We start from the raw sequence: 18126 nt of genomic DNA, 5'->3' as shown, positions 1-18126 counted from the left end.
ACGAACGGAACGATACGGTTTTTATATTCGCGGCGTGAAAAATCGCGAAAAAATCTCATCAAAGAATAGAGTAGAAAGGAGATCTGCGAAGGGGCGGCCGATTGTATGCATAACAAAACTGCAAGTAATAATAAATTCTCGAATAATTCTTATCAAAACTTAAAGCGTAAATATACAAAACTTGTGAATAATTAAAGAACTGCGTGTGCTTCTCTCGCTTAAGTACTGATGAAAATATAAAGTGTGTATTCAATAACGTGTGGCAACGTTTTCGATATAACATGAAAGTGGCGAAACGAACGCCAAGTGAAAGTATTGGGCTCCAATATATACACACGGTATGATGCCCCATTCACACACACACATGCACACACACACACCCGCCTATGTGTGCACCTTGGGGGCCATAATTTCCCCCCAAAAAAGAAGAAAAAAATTAAAAAAGCCAAAAATATTAATTGCGTGTAACCTAAAAATGAAATAATGGAAGTGTGCATACTTCAGTATGTAGAATGGAAGGGGAGGAGGAAGGGATGTGTCTCTGTGTGGGGTGGAGAGGGTGGTTCATAACAAAAGAGTGTCAGCAATTTAAAAATAGTTTATGCCATTGTTTCTATTTATTTTGTGATTCTGTGTTTGGCTGCTTGTCGATCGCTGGATTGTTCAATCATTCTACAACAATTTGTGTGGCACAAAGTGCATTTGGTAATTCTTAAATTGATTCGTTTCGATTCGTTTTGTATTGACCACACACGCGTATTTCCAAAAATATTTGGAAATATTTACAAAACTTTTGCACATGTGGCGAAACGTGCTAAAATTTCATTTTTCAAAAATTTATTGTTTATATCGTGTATTTTAAGCGTTACACTTTATGGCATTTCAAATTACCGTCTGTACTCTGAATTCACATGCAAGTGTGTGTGTGGCGGACGTTCCACATTTGTCTTCCTCTTTTATAAACAAATTTTTTGATTTCGATAATTCTTGGGATATTCTTGGCTTGCGTGTATTTCTAGTGGCGTATCTCGCCGAGTAAACAAACAAGAAAGCCAATTGAGCATTTCAATACGCGTATAGACACACGTAGCTAAATAAATAAATAAATATATATATATATATATATATATATATATATTCATATATGTGTATATACAGATAAATGTAAATAGAAGTGGGTCTTGCGCTGGACCTGCATAAAACTTGTAGCATTGGAATGGATAATGCGCCACCGCCGAAACCGCGACGAACGCGACAAAGATTGAATGTGATGCACTATGAATCCTTGCCGACGGCACCGCCAGCCATGTGTGGGCGAGCCGATGAGAACATCTTTCAGTTTCCCGCTGTGGCATCGCGCGCCCGCAATCTCTCCGCATCGCCCAAGTTGCGCGAGGAAAAGGATTTGCCTACTTGTGCGCATGGCAAGCATAGTTGCTATTTCTGTCATCCCTATCGAGCAGATCGCGGCACAATTGAGCCGCTCAAGACTCGGCTCAATTCGGCCATTGAAGCGATGGATCAGATCACACGCACCTGTGCTATGCTCGAGGGTCTGCTAGAGCGTAAGCTGGCCACCATTGCGGACAGCGAGGAAGAGCCGTCACCGGCGCAGCAACTGGAAGCGGTAGCAGCACCAGCTGCAGATACCGCAGTTCCACTTCCCGTTACAGTTCCAGTTCCAGTCACGGCAAGCCCCGCAGGTGATACCGAATACGAGCTGGAGCACTCGCTGACCTGGCTGGAATCGGTGATGGGCACAGAAGTGGTGCCGCCCTTCAAACAGGGCAAGTTTAAGAGGTATGCAAATGTTGTACAGTGATCGCTCGCTAACTAAAACATTTCAGTTCTAATGTGCGAATACAAGTCGACAAAATGCCAATTTACTCACCATAATTGATACTTTCGAATGCCGCAAATCGTCTACAAAAACCGTTATCAAAAACTATTGTTTTTTACTTAAAAGTAGTTGACAACTTACACATACAAAGTCCTATCAAAATATTGTAAAGTTTCCAAATATTTTTACGAAATTTAAACAAAAATATAAACTTTGTTTATTTCGATACAATAAAGTTGATAACGTTCGGAATTGATTTGATGAAACTGAATACTTTAAAATTTCAATTAGTGTATAATTTTTGATAATTCTGTGTTCAAAAGTATTCCAAAGTGTTTTATCTGCTGTTTTCAGTTTGTTAAAAACTTTTGAGTATAAAAAAAGTATTTCTAGGCGTCTATTTTTCTTGGAAATTTTACCACAATTTCGATCGACAATCTCATTTCATTATCATCATCATCACCCAGAGTTTAACTCATTATGAATCTCTACAATATAGAATACGTGAGCGAAGCAAGTCCATGATGGAGGATGAGTTACACATGTATTTGAAGGGCGAACGGCAGATGAAGATGGGCTCCTCACGTCCATACCTGTTGCGTCGCCAGAGCACCTACAGTGACAACAAATCCAAAGTATCCAAATGGACCAAGGTGAAGGCGGCCTTCAAGTGGGAGCGTGCGAATGTGCCTCCAGCCACTGTCTCAGAGCCGGGCGCACTAATGCCACTGAATCAAGAGGTGGAGAGGTATTTAATATATTCCAGCGAATCCATGACAGAAGTTACTAAACGCTGGTGATCCTTTGCAGATATTTAAAGGTGCCCATTGGCACTGCTGGCGGCGGTAGTTCGGCTGACAGTGTGATCAGCTCCTCGTCGGGTCACTTTATGAGCGAGACGGGTGGAACGCCTGGCACCATCAGCTCGGCCAGCTCCATGGATGAGCTCCATTTGGATGCGGGCAGTTTGCAGCCAATGCGTAAATGATCTCGCTAAAACTCCATTGGGTGACTTTATGTAGCTGGCTCCTTTCGTTGCAGGTCGCCACTCGTCCAAGAGTGAGACGCATCCCGCCAACAATGAGGTGGAGATGCGCAAATCGGCAACCGATGAGCGCTTGGATTCAGCCAAGCCAACGCTGCCCAGTAAATCTGCTTCAACGAAATCGCTACGTCGCTCGAAGGCCTTCTCAGACTTTGAGGTACTACCGGAGGATCATGTGGCGGACATTAAGTCGACGAGCAGTCGCCGCAACAAGTTTCCACCCAGTCCCCTGAATCTTAATCAGGAGTGCAGCGATCTGCCGCAGCTTCATTCACCACTTAAAAGTCCCAACAAGGACGGCAGTCAAACATTGCCCCGTATGCGTCAAGTCAGCTCACCGGGCAACTCCTCAGTGCCGAGCAGTCCTTCCAGGCATTCGGATTTCTTTGGTGAATTCGGTGGGTGATCCTTTTGGGAGGGCGTGGCAGAGAGAGATATAGAAAGAGAATGACAAGTAGTGCGGTTTCTATTTATTGTCTTTGGCATTGCAGAGAGCGAGGATCTGTCCAGTGGCGATTTCTCGGAGCCAACGACGCCAAACTGTAAGACTTTCACACAGATAGAAGATGAGATATTTCAACATTATCAACTTCTACTAATCAAACTAGATTTGGAGTTCAATTGCAAGCAACGCGAATTCCAACGATCCAGTGCCAGTAATCGCAGTAAGGCCAATTTATCCACAGTTACCCCGTAGGTGCATTGACTAATCCTTCACATACATCTACATTTAGGCGTCAAGTTGTGCAGTGGTGCTCCTGGCAGTGGTAGTGGCAAGCGCAGCAGCGAGGAGCATTCACCCACACAGCTGCTGCACAGCGACCTTATGTCCACCCAGCAGCTGGAGCAGAATCTGACACCGCAGTTCATGAAGAAGCTGACCAAATGGCGCGCCAAGCAGCAGAACTCCAACTGTTATGCCAGTTCCGAGCCAGCAGCGAGTCCGACGGCCAAGAGTCAAAGTGGTGGCGATCTAAAGCCAAAAATCGATTGGAATCTTTGGAGTTCGGGTCTACTGAAGCTAGAGGGTCAGGGCCTGTGTACAATGCCAGATCAAAAGGACTTGTCCGAGAAGTTTCAAAAGAAGTTGGGTGAGTCACCCACAGTGGAGATACCCTGTTTAAATACACACTCATATTCACTAACTTAGAGCAATGGAATCGCTTGAAATGTGCACCCGGTGGCGGCACCAACTCCGACAATGATTCCCTCAAACGCAACTCCAAGCGTAGCCAATCCACGCGACGCGGCTCCGACGATGATCGCTGGTACAAGCACAAGCCCCACGAGAAGGAGAAGTGTGTCAAAAACGCATTGTTAAACACTTGCTAAGATTTTACTAATCAACGTTCGATACTTACAGATTGGCGAAACTTAAAGCAATCGTGGCACCAGATTATACGTCCAAAAATATAGAGGTGAAGACCTCCGACGGCGAGGTGATGAAATTCGAGGGCATCTCACGTAAATTCACACGCAAACTCTACGAGTGGGAAAAGGCCAGAGGCATTGGCCCGGAGGCATCCACATTTGCGCTACTGCATCCCGGCTATTGTCCCATCGATGTGCGCCGCATTAACAAGGAGTTCAAGAAGGGTTAGTAGGCCACTTAAAGTTATTCCAACCAGAAACTGTCCGTGAACGAAAGACGTTCAACATTTAGTTCAAAAATACAGTTTTCATTTAGAATTTAACTAAAAATTTGCATATTTGGAATGTACTGAAATATTCCTTACTATGTAGAAACATTTAGGACACATACTAAACCAATTAAATACAATAATGATTATTTGTAGCTATAGCCGAGCACTCGCCGACGTTGAGCCGTTCATTATCGCTCGATAGTGTGGCTCCGAGTGTGAATCAGGTACAGGTCATCTCACAGCAGGCTTCATCACTGTCCCTAAACGATGTCAACGAGCTGAAGGATATGGAGGATTGCATGGATTCGACAGATCACGAGTATAAGAAATACGAGGAACCAGAGGCCGTTATGGTCGAGGTGGAGGAGCTAATACATGACACAGCCTCACCGCTGGTCACCGCCCATACGCTGGTCGAGCAGCAAACACCTATCTACAAGTACGAGGAGGTGCAATGCAATGACTATGTGTATGTTAAGCCAAACAAACAACTGCTGATTCCCCGAAAGACTGTTTTCCATTTAATTTGTATTCTAGTAACTCGCGACGCGTTCAGAGCTTTGAGTCGCACACGAACCTGGCACCGCTGCTCGGAGCACTGAAACGTGCCGAGGAGCTATTTGTTCAGCTGGGCCAGTCCAGTCCAGACATTGAGGAACATGACGCAATGCGGGATTGTCAGGCGACATTGCTCAGCATACGCAGCATTTATCCATACTACTCCAATAATTTGATGAAACCGAACGTGCTGAATGCCGTCTCCGATGTACAAAGCGATCTGGGGCGTCTAGCTGACCTGGTGGGTAGTTTGAACTCATCCAAAAGATTTCGATTCTGGCTTAATGTGGTGCTGTATATTTCAGCGTCTAAAGTCACCGCTGGACGAGGCCTGTTGCCAGGAAACGATGGAAGAGCGAACCAACGAGTACATGGAGGAGCTGCAGGGACTACAGGAATCCATGTTATGCCTCAAATTGAGCATCCGTAAGTAATACTCTGCCATTCAACGTGGCCAACACTTGACCCGAACTGACTTTTGACTGTTGTACACAAATATTATACACAATCAAAACGATAAATCGTCAACATTTCTTTTAAAAATGTATAGAAGGCGGCACGAATCGTTATCCACGCGATATTGTGCCGGATATCAACATAACTGGCGAGGATGGTCAACAGGTGGACTCAAGTTCTGCCTATGCCACCTGCGACGCGTCCAGTCGCGATCAACTGACGCTGGAGCAGAAAACTGCCGCCTCGCCCTCACCCTCGCCCATGGAGCACGAAACGGAGACGAGTACTACAACGAGCACCGTGTGCCGTGCAGCCGGCAGCGCCGGCAACAATGCCAATGCAGCCAAGAAGAAGTTGCGACTGCGCAAGATGGGTTCCCGCCAGAACAGCAAGACGGAGAGCGACAGCAGCGATGCGGATGCGCAGAGTGTATTGGAGACGCCACGTCGGATGCGACGCAAGAACTTCCGCATGAAACAGCGATCCCTGGATGATGACTTCCGCTTGAGTTCCATTCCAGCTGCAGCGCCAGCGGAGTTGGATGACATTATTTGCAGTTCACTGAAAGTGAAGCCCGGCGAGCCCATCGAGGAGTCGCACAGCATTGCCAGCGGCAGCATTCCCATTCAGCCGGTGGCCAAGCTGACTGGCTTTGTGCCACCTCCGCTGCCAGAGCTTCATTCGCGCAACTACAACACCAATGCCAATGTTTTTGTGAAGACTAAGCGTAAGCTCTTCACCACTGTTCTGGAGCCAAGTGCCGTCGAGGGCATAGCACTTATCGAAAAGGAGCTGGAGAGTCCCACGCACAGCGTCGACGAGGCGAAGATCGCCTCCAAATTGAGCACGCCGCGTCCCCTCAATCTCTACAAATCCATCAGTCTTGAGCGATTGGCGCCACTGTGTCCCAAGGAGGAGTTGCGTAAGTGCCAGAGCACAGAGAATGTGCGTCGCTCAACGATATCTGTGCGTCCGCCCCTGGCCACCGACAGCTTGCAGCGTTTGGCGCGCTCCAAACGCCACCTGATCCCACAGGTGCCACCACGCCGGACGCATCTCTACAAGAAGAACTCGCTGCACAAGTCACAAAGTGCCACGGTTAGCAACAATATTGAGCACAAGATTGCCAAGACCAGCTCCGGTTCGACGGTGAGCAGAGCTTATCCAGTCTCCGCATATCTGGCGCTGCCCAACAAAGAGGATAACACGCTGCCCCGCATCCAACGCAAGCTGGAGGGCAAGGGCGCCAAGGCATTGCACACGCCAACTAAACCGAAACATTTTGAGTTTCCGCCATCCGTCTTAGAGCCGCATCATCTGCAGCGACCGGCGACGCCACTGTCGGAGCGTGCTCAGAGACTGCAACAGGCCAAGGCGCAGTTTCTGCAGAGTGCACCAGTTACGCCCAGGCAGGAGCCGACGACACCCATTGGTCTATATGATGCCGCACAGCTGCACAAGAGCGTCAGCGTGGGGCAACTGCAGCAGCAACACGAGCAGGAGCAGCAGGAGTTACATCAGCAACAGGAGGCGACCACGGACCAGGAGAGTCTCAGCAATTCCAGTGCCTATGATAGTTTGCCACGATCCGTTAGCCGTTCGGCACGAATCTCCAGCAAACTTGGCTTTGCCACGCTTGCCTCCAAGCTGCGTCGGGGTGGCAAGAGGCCAAAGGATGCACCTGCTCCGCTGCTGGTGGGCAGTGCTCTCTCCGCACTGTGCCGCCAAACACTGATGGCCGATGTGATTGCGCTGCCACAGGTATTTGCCGCAGATCGACCACCGCCCAGTCCCAGTCCCAGTACTTCCACATCCGCTCCTACACGCAATGTGCTCAAGTCACAAAGCTCACCACAGGCGGCTTTGGGCTCCACGGGATCCACATTGCATTTTCATGCCAGTCACGAGGGCATCAACAAATCCCTCAGCGAACAGTATGTGCGCCAGCTCAAAGAGAGCGATGTCTAGTCACTCACAAGTACCTCTAAGTCTAATAGTCCTTAAGCATAGCAGTGGATGTCATCGCATCGAACCACTAAAAATCTAAATATACATATATATAATACCAACGGTTATCGATGAATCGATAAGTCTAAGACGAGTTCGACTTTTAATATGTTAAGACTACTGTACAGGGTATCTCCTAGTCAGCCTCTCTCGTCTAATGCATGTTCACTCGCTTTAGTTTGGAACTATCATTGATTGTCTCCTACGGCAAAGGTGCACAGTTTTTGAGCAGTATGTTTTTTTTTATACCTATGTTACTTCAAGAAAAATTATTATCATTTTTGATTAAAATTGCAGATAGTCTAACTCAATAAATTCTAATATGCCTAGTATACATATACGGAATTGTTATCAATCTTACTAAGAAAACATTAAATACAGAAGCTCGGGAATTTATGTTTTCTTTTGTTTTTTGAAATTGTGGAGAAGCTTGTAACCAGCAAAACAGAAGCATCTCTGAACCCATAAAGTAAATATATCGCTGAGTGGATCGTGCCATGTCAATCTGTCTTCTTGTATGAAGCGTTGATCTCAGAGACTCGATCTAAGGACTTCAAACTTGAAATAAAAGTTTTAGTAAAGCCGATAACTTTTTCCGTTAGCCTTGTATCGCTAAAAATTAATTTTCGATAGCAATAAAAGTCACCGTCTGAGAAATACCTTTGCATAATAATAATCAACTGTAGAAATATCATCACTCAGAATATGTTGGGAGGTACACGCTAGGAGGCACCAACTGATAGGTACCCTCTAGAAGATAAACATTCGCTATCCGCATACTCATAGCTCCCGTTTCCATTTGAGAGTACAAAGCTTTTTAAGGGCAATCAAATTAGCAACTGTATTTTCATTGATTTAGTATATTTTTTATAGCTGCGTACATGGTATCCCATAGTTGGGCACTCCCGACAAGAGCATCTAAAGTTCAGTGCTGCTGCTTGTGCCACAGCTGGTGAATAAGTTTATCGATGATCAACGTAGTCATCATCGTCATTGTCGGCATCGTCATCGTCCTCATCAACATCGTTCTCGTGTGGTACATCCCCAGGTGTTGCTCCAGTATTCCAATAGCGATCGCCCTCTGGCTTCGTGAAATCATATTCCGGTTTATCGGTATCCACAAACGTAATGCATACGGTTAGATTGTGTGCCGTTTCAGTCATCTGTGGAATACTGTTGGCAAATTCCAAACCCACACTCAGCTGTGTGACCCACCGCACCTGGCAACTGATTGTTAATCTTGTCATAGCCAGCGATTCCCACCGCAATGATGTCGTGCACCCGACGTAATGCACTAAACACATTCAATACGCCGGATAGTATTTTTCCCATCAGTGTTTTCTTGGCAGCAATCTTCTTGTAGATCTTTACGAGTCCCTGAACTTGGTGCTTTATTTCCTTGACAGATTCCACAGTTTCGTCCTGTATTTTCTGGATGAGTCCCATGGTGTAGACGTAGCAATCCACGCCCCCGTTGATGGCGTGCAGGGCCTCCGTAAACTGAGGGACATGCGAATAGCTGCAGTATGCTGCTCGGGAGGCACGCCCCCAATAATGCCACATCACCTCCAGTCCCGCAATTGCAGCTGTGACAATTTTCGGCTTGTTGAGCTTCAATAGATTGATTTCCATGTCTATTGCGCGTCTCACCAGCTGATCGATGCCCAGCTGTGACTCATCGATCGCATCCTGCAGGATCTCCAGGAGATCCTCTAGCTCCTGCAACTCTTGCTCTGTCATATCACCGCTGGGCTGCCCAATGATATGCTCCAAGCTCGGCAGCTTTGTGTCGTAATCAATACTTGGCTTATAGTTCTGATCGAAAATAAACTGGGCACGCATCTTTTCAAAAGCCTTGGCATAGCTATCGTCCAATTGGGCGTCGATTGGTTGCTCCAGCGACAGGGCACTGCCATCGCCATTCTGCATCTGCAGACTGTACAAGTAGTCATGCTGTGCCTGTAGCTCACGATAGAATGGCCGCAATGCGTCCACTTCTGCTGTCGATAAGTCCAAATCCTTCTGTTGCTGCACCAGCAGATCGGCCAATTCCCGGTGCGCCCAGGTTCTGCCCCAAAGGCACATGCAGCCTAGCAGTGGCAGCAACAGTGAAGTTTTCATCATTCTGCTGCCTCAATCGAAGTAATCCAACTGGCATGGCACTCCACTTTGTTCTCTTGGGCTATTTTGGTGAACGGCTTTATCGCAGGAATGAACTATAAACATTATCAGCGACCACACTTGGATTTTCTTAAATTATTCGATAAGATGCAGCTAATCTTGTTTATTCCTATCGCTGTCCAATATATAATACGCAACAGCGACAGGCACCTGAAATACTATAATCAATGGGTGCTTAATAAACCAAAAGTTCAAGAATATATATTAGACATATATATAAACAATCTCCAATACGTAATTCATTAATCGATTTTTATAAACTGCAACTACAAATTAGATCACTGCAATGTATATTTTCTGCATTATTTCATAACATTTAATTTGACTGATAAGTAAGTAAGTAAGTAAATTTATAGCGGAATTGCACATCTTGATTTTTAATCAAACTTTTGAACCGTAAGCCGTAAAAAACCGACTATTATTTTAACGCTTGCGGCCTTTATAAATAATAAAATCTTCCTCTCAAATATATCTAGTCAAAATGCTTTGAAACAGAATTTTAAAATCTTTGAATTCCAGTTCTCTTCTGGTTTGTTAATGTAGTTTTGTATTATTTTAATAGAACGATATTTTCCAAAGAATAGTTGTTTGTTGGTAAGAGGACTCAAGCCTTGATTTATGTAGCACAGTTTAATTTAGTTATTTTTCCAATTGTTAATTATTGTTAATGGCCAATGACAGCAGCTGAAATGGTGAGCGAATTTAGGTTGTGATTCATTTTACAGCTGCTGAGTCATGTGCAGATTCTTATTTGATTGTCACACTTTGAAATGTAATATTAGCTGTTTCAAGTATTTGGCCTTTTTGGTAAAAGGAAAGATATTCATAAAAATAAATATACAAATACAATTATCTGTGAAGCTAGTAAAATAAAAATTAGTTAGAAAAAATATGTACATAGGAAATATTTGGCAAGAAATCATTTTATTTCTTGGAATATATAAATTAGCAAGAAATTGACAAGAAATTATTAGTTTCTTTGAATATTAAGAAAAGATTTTCTTTCATACATATTTTTTCTTTCTGTTGCGCATAAAATTAAAACTTATAAGCATCCAAAGTATAATAATATTGATAAATAATAATATTGATAATTAATATATTGATAGGTTTAATATTATTAATATCAAATTTAAAGAATACTATTGTTGAATATTTCGAAAGTGTGGAAAAATATCGTTGTGTTCAATTTTTAGTTGTTATCTTTAAGTTTTCATCACGTAAATTGAGAAGATGTGTAAAACTGTTGTGTTCAGCGTATTCCGACTATCTACAAATGGCAGATACAATATAAATTCATATATATGGGGACAACAGTGTCGCGACCAAAATTAGAAACCAAATCATCATGAACAGAGCAACTGGAATATTGAGCATATTACTGCTGACATGGGCAGTGAGTATTCCAAGAAGTATTTCACTCCTGATTCTATCTTAACCAAACTCAAACCTCAAACCAGCAAGCACAAGCTGAAACCCTTAGCACCACTGAAACTTACTCGGAAACGGAAACAGAGACCACTGAATATGAACCAATTAGTATGGTCGTGAATCAGCTTTCCAATATGGCAGTGGATGTCAGTGACAGGACGTCCACACAGCTGCAGGCGAATATTGAACAGGCATTGGCCAATGTGATGGACAATGTTGAAGCAGTGACCACCAATGCCATGGCAGACATAAGCATTGCCATCGATGACACAAATCATTTGCTATTGGGCAATCCCAGCTGCAATCCTGCCTGGAATATGCAGGAGTTCACACTGAATGTGACGGAACAGTTGGGTGCCTGCACATTAAAGCTATCGAATACGATTGAGACCTATCGCCGTGATGGCCAGCAAGTGTTGGCCAATGTGCAGAGCTTTGTTCAGCAGATGGCTCAGCTTCCGATGCTCTGCTCGAGTCAACTAATGGGCGCTGCATTGGCCCCACTGGGTGCAAACTATGGTGATAACAATAATTGCTTTTTGCGTGGCATGACCACAATTAATCAAGGACTCGCTCAAGCAATGCATTCGGGCTCCTTGCTGCTGGTGAATACACGTCGCCTGCCGCAGGACCAAATGGCTGAGGCACAGCGATGCAGCGATGCTGTTGCCGCCAAAGTCATTGAGTACCTCAGTGTTCAGCGCGCCAATTGCAGCTAAACAAAGAAAATGTTGTTGATGGTGATGTACACAAATTTATGAATATATAATAAAAACGGCAATTTATGCACCCAAAGGATATAACCTGAACAGGATGCATTCTGCTCATTGCTTATGCATGCGCATAAGTCGGCGAAAAGAGAATTGCATTGACATTTATTTGACAAGTTTTTGATTGATTTTACAGCTGCTCATTCTGCATATATTTCACTCTTCTAATCGCAAGTTCACTTTTCAAAGTCACTTGCATACAATTTATATACACACATTTAAATATTTATCCAAACCCTTTCTCTTCGCAATGCCATTGTCCAATTGGTCAATGGGCTTTGCCAGCGACACGTGGCAAACACACGAACCAAAACACAGAAAAAGGCATAGCTCGTCTGAAAGAGGCAACAGCTGGCCATGGAAAGAGATAGCGTTAGGTGGAGGACGACAGTCAGCTCATGTCTACGTTCCTGCATTTCCGTAGTGAGCCAAATTATTTTGACCTGCGCACTTGCACTGCGCGGAATTCGAGTCCGATTACGTAGAAAATAATCAAGAAACCCCAATCTTAAAGTTTTGTACTTTAGTTTTGAGAAATTCTCGATGTATTAGTGGTTTGGGTTGTATATGGTAAATCCAAATTATCTCAAGTGTATTTCAATCTAGAAATACTAAAATGTTACCTTCCTTATAAGTATACGATTTTTATTCTGAAATTTTATACTAGATAAAACATAATTCAAATGTTGAGAATACCTGCACCATATATTAATTTAAAAAATGTTGTATAAAATATTAAGCACACAAAAAATAAATGCATCTTTCAGATACATTGGTTGTTGACCCAAAATTGTTTGCAGTGCACACAAGACCACGACCAGCAAAACGAAATTTACTACGACTTTAGTTTTTTTATCTTTTTTTTTGGCTCAATGGCGCAATTTTACTCAGTCAGCGACTGAATTTTATCTTATTTTTACTGCTTGTAACAGTTGTTGATGATGATCTGTTGCTGCTGATGTTGATGTTGTTGTTGCTGCTGCTGCTGTTGTTGTTGCTATTCTTGTTGCAGTTGTAGTTGCCCAAATGCTGAGATACCAATACGATGCCTACTCCAACATCTGTTAAGCATTTTGTAGACAACTGACGGAGTGCTCGCGACTTTTTTCTAGTTTAAATGTTGATACATGCAGTTTGGGCAAACAGAGTCTTTGGAGTTGTGAAAGGAACTGCAAGTCGATCTGTGAAATGCCCAAATTGAATACTATTGCCGTTATGACAGATAGATATCAACTATAAATATATTGAAAAATATATGTTTTTGAAGGCCCAACGCAATTTTTATTGATAATATTTTACTAAATATTAAGTACAAATATTCTTATACTTAAATATGTTTGCCACTGACTCCAGCTGTTGATAACTCCACAAATGACTGGATGGATGCTGTGCATCTTTTCCGGAAGATGAATACCGATGGGGTTCGAAACATATCCAAGTATATATGAAATAAAATAGAACCAGCGAAAAACATATTTAAATTATAACGAACATGTTCATAATACATAATACAATAATTATTGTATGAAATATATTTATTTGCTTTGCTAACTAACTAGTAATTTAGTATTTATTTTAATTTATTATTATTTTATTAATTCTTCTTTCGTATTAATTAAGCCTCTTTTTCAACACTAATATTTTATCATTTAAAAACTCCCATTAACGGCTTTGCAAATTATCGTGCTGCTTTCTGTTAATATGCATGAGTAGTTTAGTAATAACACCATTCGATCAGATCAGATCAGATGAGATGATAAAGAATTAAACACAGCAACTCTTTCTCTGGAAACGCGGCTGCATTTTATCTGTAATTTTATGAAACTTTCTACAATCCGTTAACTTCTTGAGCAACAATGTCGTTGTTAATATGATTTTAATCACTTTACCTTGGTATGGGCCAATGATAATTCTCGGCTCTACGTGGCCATTGATCAACTTTATCGTGTTTTCAACTGGATCTGATTGTCTCCGTTTGACTTGATTGGACTCGATTTGGGACTTTAATTTTGATTGATGCAGATCTATATGGAACCGCACCGTTGCCGCAGGACATCGAGAATTGTCTACTCACTGGAATAGTTGGATAACCTGCTGGCTCTGCATAAGTATTTGAGGTTTTTTTGGAACCAACTGGCGTGTCTTAAATTCGACCTGGGCCTAAGCACAATAAGAAATTATCATTATTATTATTATTATTATTATTATTATTTGTTGCAGTCGCTGCTGTTGCTGTTGCTGTTGCCGCGTGGCGTGCGAGTGAAAGCCATCGAAAAAGGACTAGCCCCAGCGAGCGGTAGTCAAAGCGAGATAGAACCAATACTCAAGCCAAAATGCAACATATGCTGCCCAAGGATCGCTCAGAACAAACGGACGGCGCATGCCGTCATCTGGTGCTACTTTGACTTCAAAATTGGGTAGCATTTGCCGTTGCCAGTGCCTCTCCTTCATGAGTATTTTGTTGTTGTTGTTGCTGTTGCTGTTTCTTTTACGGTACGACTACAACTACAACTATACAATTTCAAGGAAGCAGTATGCTCCCGTTGCCCCCTTCAACAGTTACTGTTGACTTCCGATAAGCACGAGTGTGCAAGAGCGACCGAGAAAAAGGCAACAGGAACATGAACAGCAAAAGCAACAGCAGGATAAACCGCTTAAAGGACTTGGATAGCAGTGCGCCAAGACAAATGGTAAAGGGTTGCTGCTGGAGTAGAGTGCAACTGTGTGGAGTAGGTGTGATGCCGACAAGGATACACAGATACACAGCAGCTCAGTCAACTACTCTCGGGACTCCTGGGCTCAGTTTACAAATCCAAATTGAGACTCAAACTCGCGCGCATGGCTCCGAACACGTGTGCCCAACGAACGTCAGCTGGTCGGGACACGAATATAGGGATAACGGCATAGGGCTGCCCATTATACTAGTTGCAAGAGAAATAAAAAAAAACCATAGACGAATGGCGATTGTATACCTGAAAATAATTGGTATAACTTCAATACAAAATATATATTTCTTACATTAAAATATATTTTATTCCCTTTTCTTGCCAACTCAATGAATTCACTATAACATACTAAGATCCTTATGATTATTATTGATTCATTATTGAAATTGTATTCTTAATCAACAGCCATTCGGTGGCTTCAGTTAAAGTTAAATTTCGCAGCAATACTAATAAAAACAATTTGCAAACAATTTGCAAAACTATGCTGGATAGTAAAGCTCAGAGTGGTCAATTTTAATTTTCCCTGACTAGATCGTTCTATTTTATAAGCATTTTCAGCAAACTAAAGTTAATATAATAAATGACTTCGATTAATAAATCACCAAGCACAGCGGCGTAGAAAATTCACGAATATTTACAAAAATTGCCCCAAACAAAAAATGGTATACAATAAGGCAGCCAGCAACAACAGAAAGTTAATTTACATCAGAATGTGGAGATATAGAAATAAATAATGAACTTGGACCCAAGAGACAAATGTGAAATTTTACACAGCGCGCAATTCAATTAGAGAAACTAGAAAATCGCCGCCGAATACAAAAAAATTAAGCAATAAAATTGGATTTGGTTCACGCAAATTCAAAGCGGTTAGCCAGCATCAAAAGGAGCCAAAGGACACGCCGCGCCGCAGAGTTGAAAAAAATACAAAATAGAGTAATAGCAATGAATCAGAAGGACTCTTGTGTTCGGCAATAAAATGCCTATTCTAATGGTCAAGGAGTTTTCGCTTTTCATTTCCAAATTCGTGTCATAATGTGTTGTAAGTAGTTGCCTTTGTGTGTCCTGCGCACGCACAAAGGACTCACAGGGGCGGGAAATTGTGAACGCTATTGTTCGACTATTCGGTGAGCTCAAGGACCTGCGCACAGTGGGAACACCCGCGCGGTTCTCAGCATCAGTATCTATTGGCCGCTGTTGCAGTTGCGACCGCAAGTTGACTTTCTGACCACCAACATAAAATGTTGACAGCCGGAACACGCCTCTAAAATATTGTGCGAACCGAGTGCGATCCTGTGCGGTCCTCGCTGCCTAGCTATCAAGCCGATCAATGCGCCAATCAATTGATTGCCTGATTTTGACAGTTATGAGCTGCTCCTCGTATGTAATCACCTTGTCGTGTCCAATTCTTGATTTCCCCCGAAGTCCACATCAGAGGCGAGTCTCATGCATTGCCCGGGAATTTATTGTTATTGACATTTTAGTTGGATGGAATCACACGGATTATCCATATCTGCTAATTGCACTTGAATCAGCTAACCTTTGGCGGCACAATTGATCTGTCGGGTCTATAAGCCATCAGTTAAGGTTTAGTTTAGTGTTTGAGTGCAGCATTGGCTTTAAGAGTTGTTTAAGTTTAACTTAGCTTGTATATTTGAAATATTTGTGAAAAATTAGCTTTAATATTAATTCAAGTTTGCATGGAATTTGTTTTGAATATCCGTTAAAATGTTTCTATTTCAATTAACTTAAAAGGAATTTAACAGAAAACTATATTTTAACAAAACTGCCGTATGATATTTTATCTGAAAAAGGAAATTTAAATAATAAATTAGTACAAATCTGTACATTATTTTCAATTTCTTCAAAATACCAAAGGAATCTTAATAAGCTATATTTAAAAAAGGTTTTTATGTGATATGAGATCAACAAATGGTGTTTTTTATTGGAAATATATTTTTAAAACGTTATAATTTGTTTAAAATATGCTAAAGATGATCTGCAGGACTGTTTAATTCCATTTATTGTTTATTATTTAATGTAAGTATAAGAATATTTATTTTATCACAGTGATTAATTTCACTTATTTCCAAGGAATAATAAAATATATATTTTTGGAATTGTATATTGTTTGGTCACCTCTTTTTAAATGTAAATATGCTTTTGTGGATTTACGATTAAATGATTTGAGTACCAAATATAAATTAAGTTTGACACAATATATTTTGGTTTGCATTGTGCAGCTGCAGTTACCACACTTTCACTGACTTGATCTGTGAAATAATAATTACGTTCCCGAGCGATTTTCAATCTGATCTGAAGCCCCACATTAATGATCGTTTAGGTACACAAATGGACTGGAAAATCACGACTTGCAGCGTTGCCCAAAAGGTGATAAAGTTTCGCACATTAATACTTAATTACTTGAATAATTGGGGCCAAGGGATTAAATTCACACGCAGTCCATACAAACCCGAACAAGTCGCGCAGGCCATGCAGGTGGACGTGAAATCATAAGAAAGGACGAAAAAAATTAACACCAACAAAAACTCACAAGCTGAAAGGGGCACAAATTGTCCAGACAAGTGGCCTATGGACAAAATTCGAAGTGATGCCAAAGCCACCGACGTCGTTGACATTAAATTTGCTGCTGTTGCTGTGGCATGTTCTTGGCGTTGTTGTTCTTGTTGTTTTTGTTTGTTGTCTGCTGAGCTGAGCTTAAACACAAAATATGAGCGCACCCTGGTCGCATTTTTCACACGAAATCCTGATTAATAAATATATAAGTACCAAAATTGAACTGATAATTTGAAAAGTCGTCAACCTGATCTAAAGTTGGCAGCCTGCTGGGGACACGCAGACGACGCAGACAACGGGACAGAGGATTTCATGTGTGGAGCCTGCGCGAATCTCCTTCGGTGCCCAATTACAAGCAAATGAGCTGGAAAACTGTATCAAATGACCCCCGAATGCGAATACAAAATTACAGACCGCAACCAAGGCGCAGAGAAGAATCTGCACCAAAAATACTCCGCCGAATGCGCCTGTCTCTCTTCCCCACCCGGCTGCCCGTTCGCCACCTCGCAACCCGGCTCACCATCTTAACGTGACAAAGCGATGGCTTGCGTGTGGCAATTTCAGTTAAAAAAATACAGCTAGGGCTTTCGAATATGGACTTAAGTACTCTAACATGAGTATACTCTAATTTTATGGTGCATAAAGATTTTTATCAATTTTTAATATGATGTCTGCTCAAACAAAGAACGTTTATTTCCAGTAAAATTAATGCATCCACATATTGCATGTTGTAAGAAAGAGCATTTCTGATTCGTTGTTTACTAAATATTTATTTAATGTATTGTTAGCTGTTTTTTTTTGTTGTTGTTGATTTTCTTGCCTCTGCATCTTTGGTAGCATCTTATCGTTTTTGCTGTGTTAACTTGATGCCTCGCCCAAAAATTGTCAAAAAATC

General features: G+C 42.1%; 3 protein-coding genes across 4 annotated transcripts; 2 read left to right on the top strand and 1 right to left on the bottom strand.

Annotated features, from left to right (window-relative positions):
- Nucleotides 1–7: 7 nt before the first annotated feature.
- On the top strand, nt 8–7945 carry LOC6563949. Of its 2 annotated transcripts, XM_032737055.2 has the most exons (14): nt 8–124; nt 1159–1800; nt 2340–2588; nt 2651–2820; nt 2882–3283; nt 3377–3427; nt 3494–3550; nt 3620–3976; nt 4036–4183; nt 4249–4481; nt 4682–4997; nt 5066–5327; nt 5392–5512; nt 5637–7945. In XM_032737055.2, the coding sequence occupies exons 2-14, from the start codon at nt 1217–1219 to the stop codon at nt 7508–7510; spliced, it is 4824 nt and encodes a 1607-aa protein (XP_032592946.1). In that variant the 5' UTR covers nt 8–124; nt 1159–1216; the 3' UTR covers nt 7511–7945. The 2 variants fall into 2 exon arrangements, with proteins under 2 accessions (XP_032592946.1, XP_001989658.1); XM_001989622.3 differs by having other exon boundaries at nt 3377–3550.
- A 444-nt stretch (nt 7946–8389) lies between these two features.
- On the bottom strand, nt 8390–9688 carry LOC6563950. The gene is given in 2 exon segments (XM_001989623.3): nt 8390–8742; nt 8744–9688. Coding segments are annotated over 2 exon segments (1161 nt in total). The 5' UTR covers nt 9674–9688; the 3' UTR covers nt 8390–8511.
- A 1367-nt stretch (nt 9689–11055) lies between these two features.
- Nucleotides 11056–11959, top strand: LOC6571388. The gene is made up of 2 exons (XM_001997554.3): nt 11056–11126; nt 11191–11959. The coding sequence occupies exons 1-2, from the start codon at nt 11079–11081 to the stop codon at nt 11878–11880; spliced, it is 738 nt and encodes a 245-aa protein (XP_001997590.1). The 5' UTR covers nt 11056–11078; the 3' UTR covers nt 11881–11959.
- The last annotated feature ends 6167 nt before the right edge of the window (nt 11960–18126 follow it).

This window comes from Drosophila grimshawi, unplaced genomic scaffold (genome assembly GCF_018153295.1).
Source record: "Drosophila grimshawi isolate 15287-2541.00 unplaced genomic scaffold, ASM1815329v1 contig_311, whole genome shotgun sequence".
Taxonomy (NCBI): domain Eukaryota; kingdom Metazoa; phylum Arthropoda; class Insecta; order Diptera; family Drosophilidae; genus Drosophila; species Drosophila grimshawi.
Note: the sequence above shows the minus strand (reverse complement) of the source record. Positions and strands in the feature narration are given on the sequence as shown.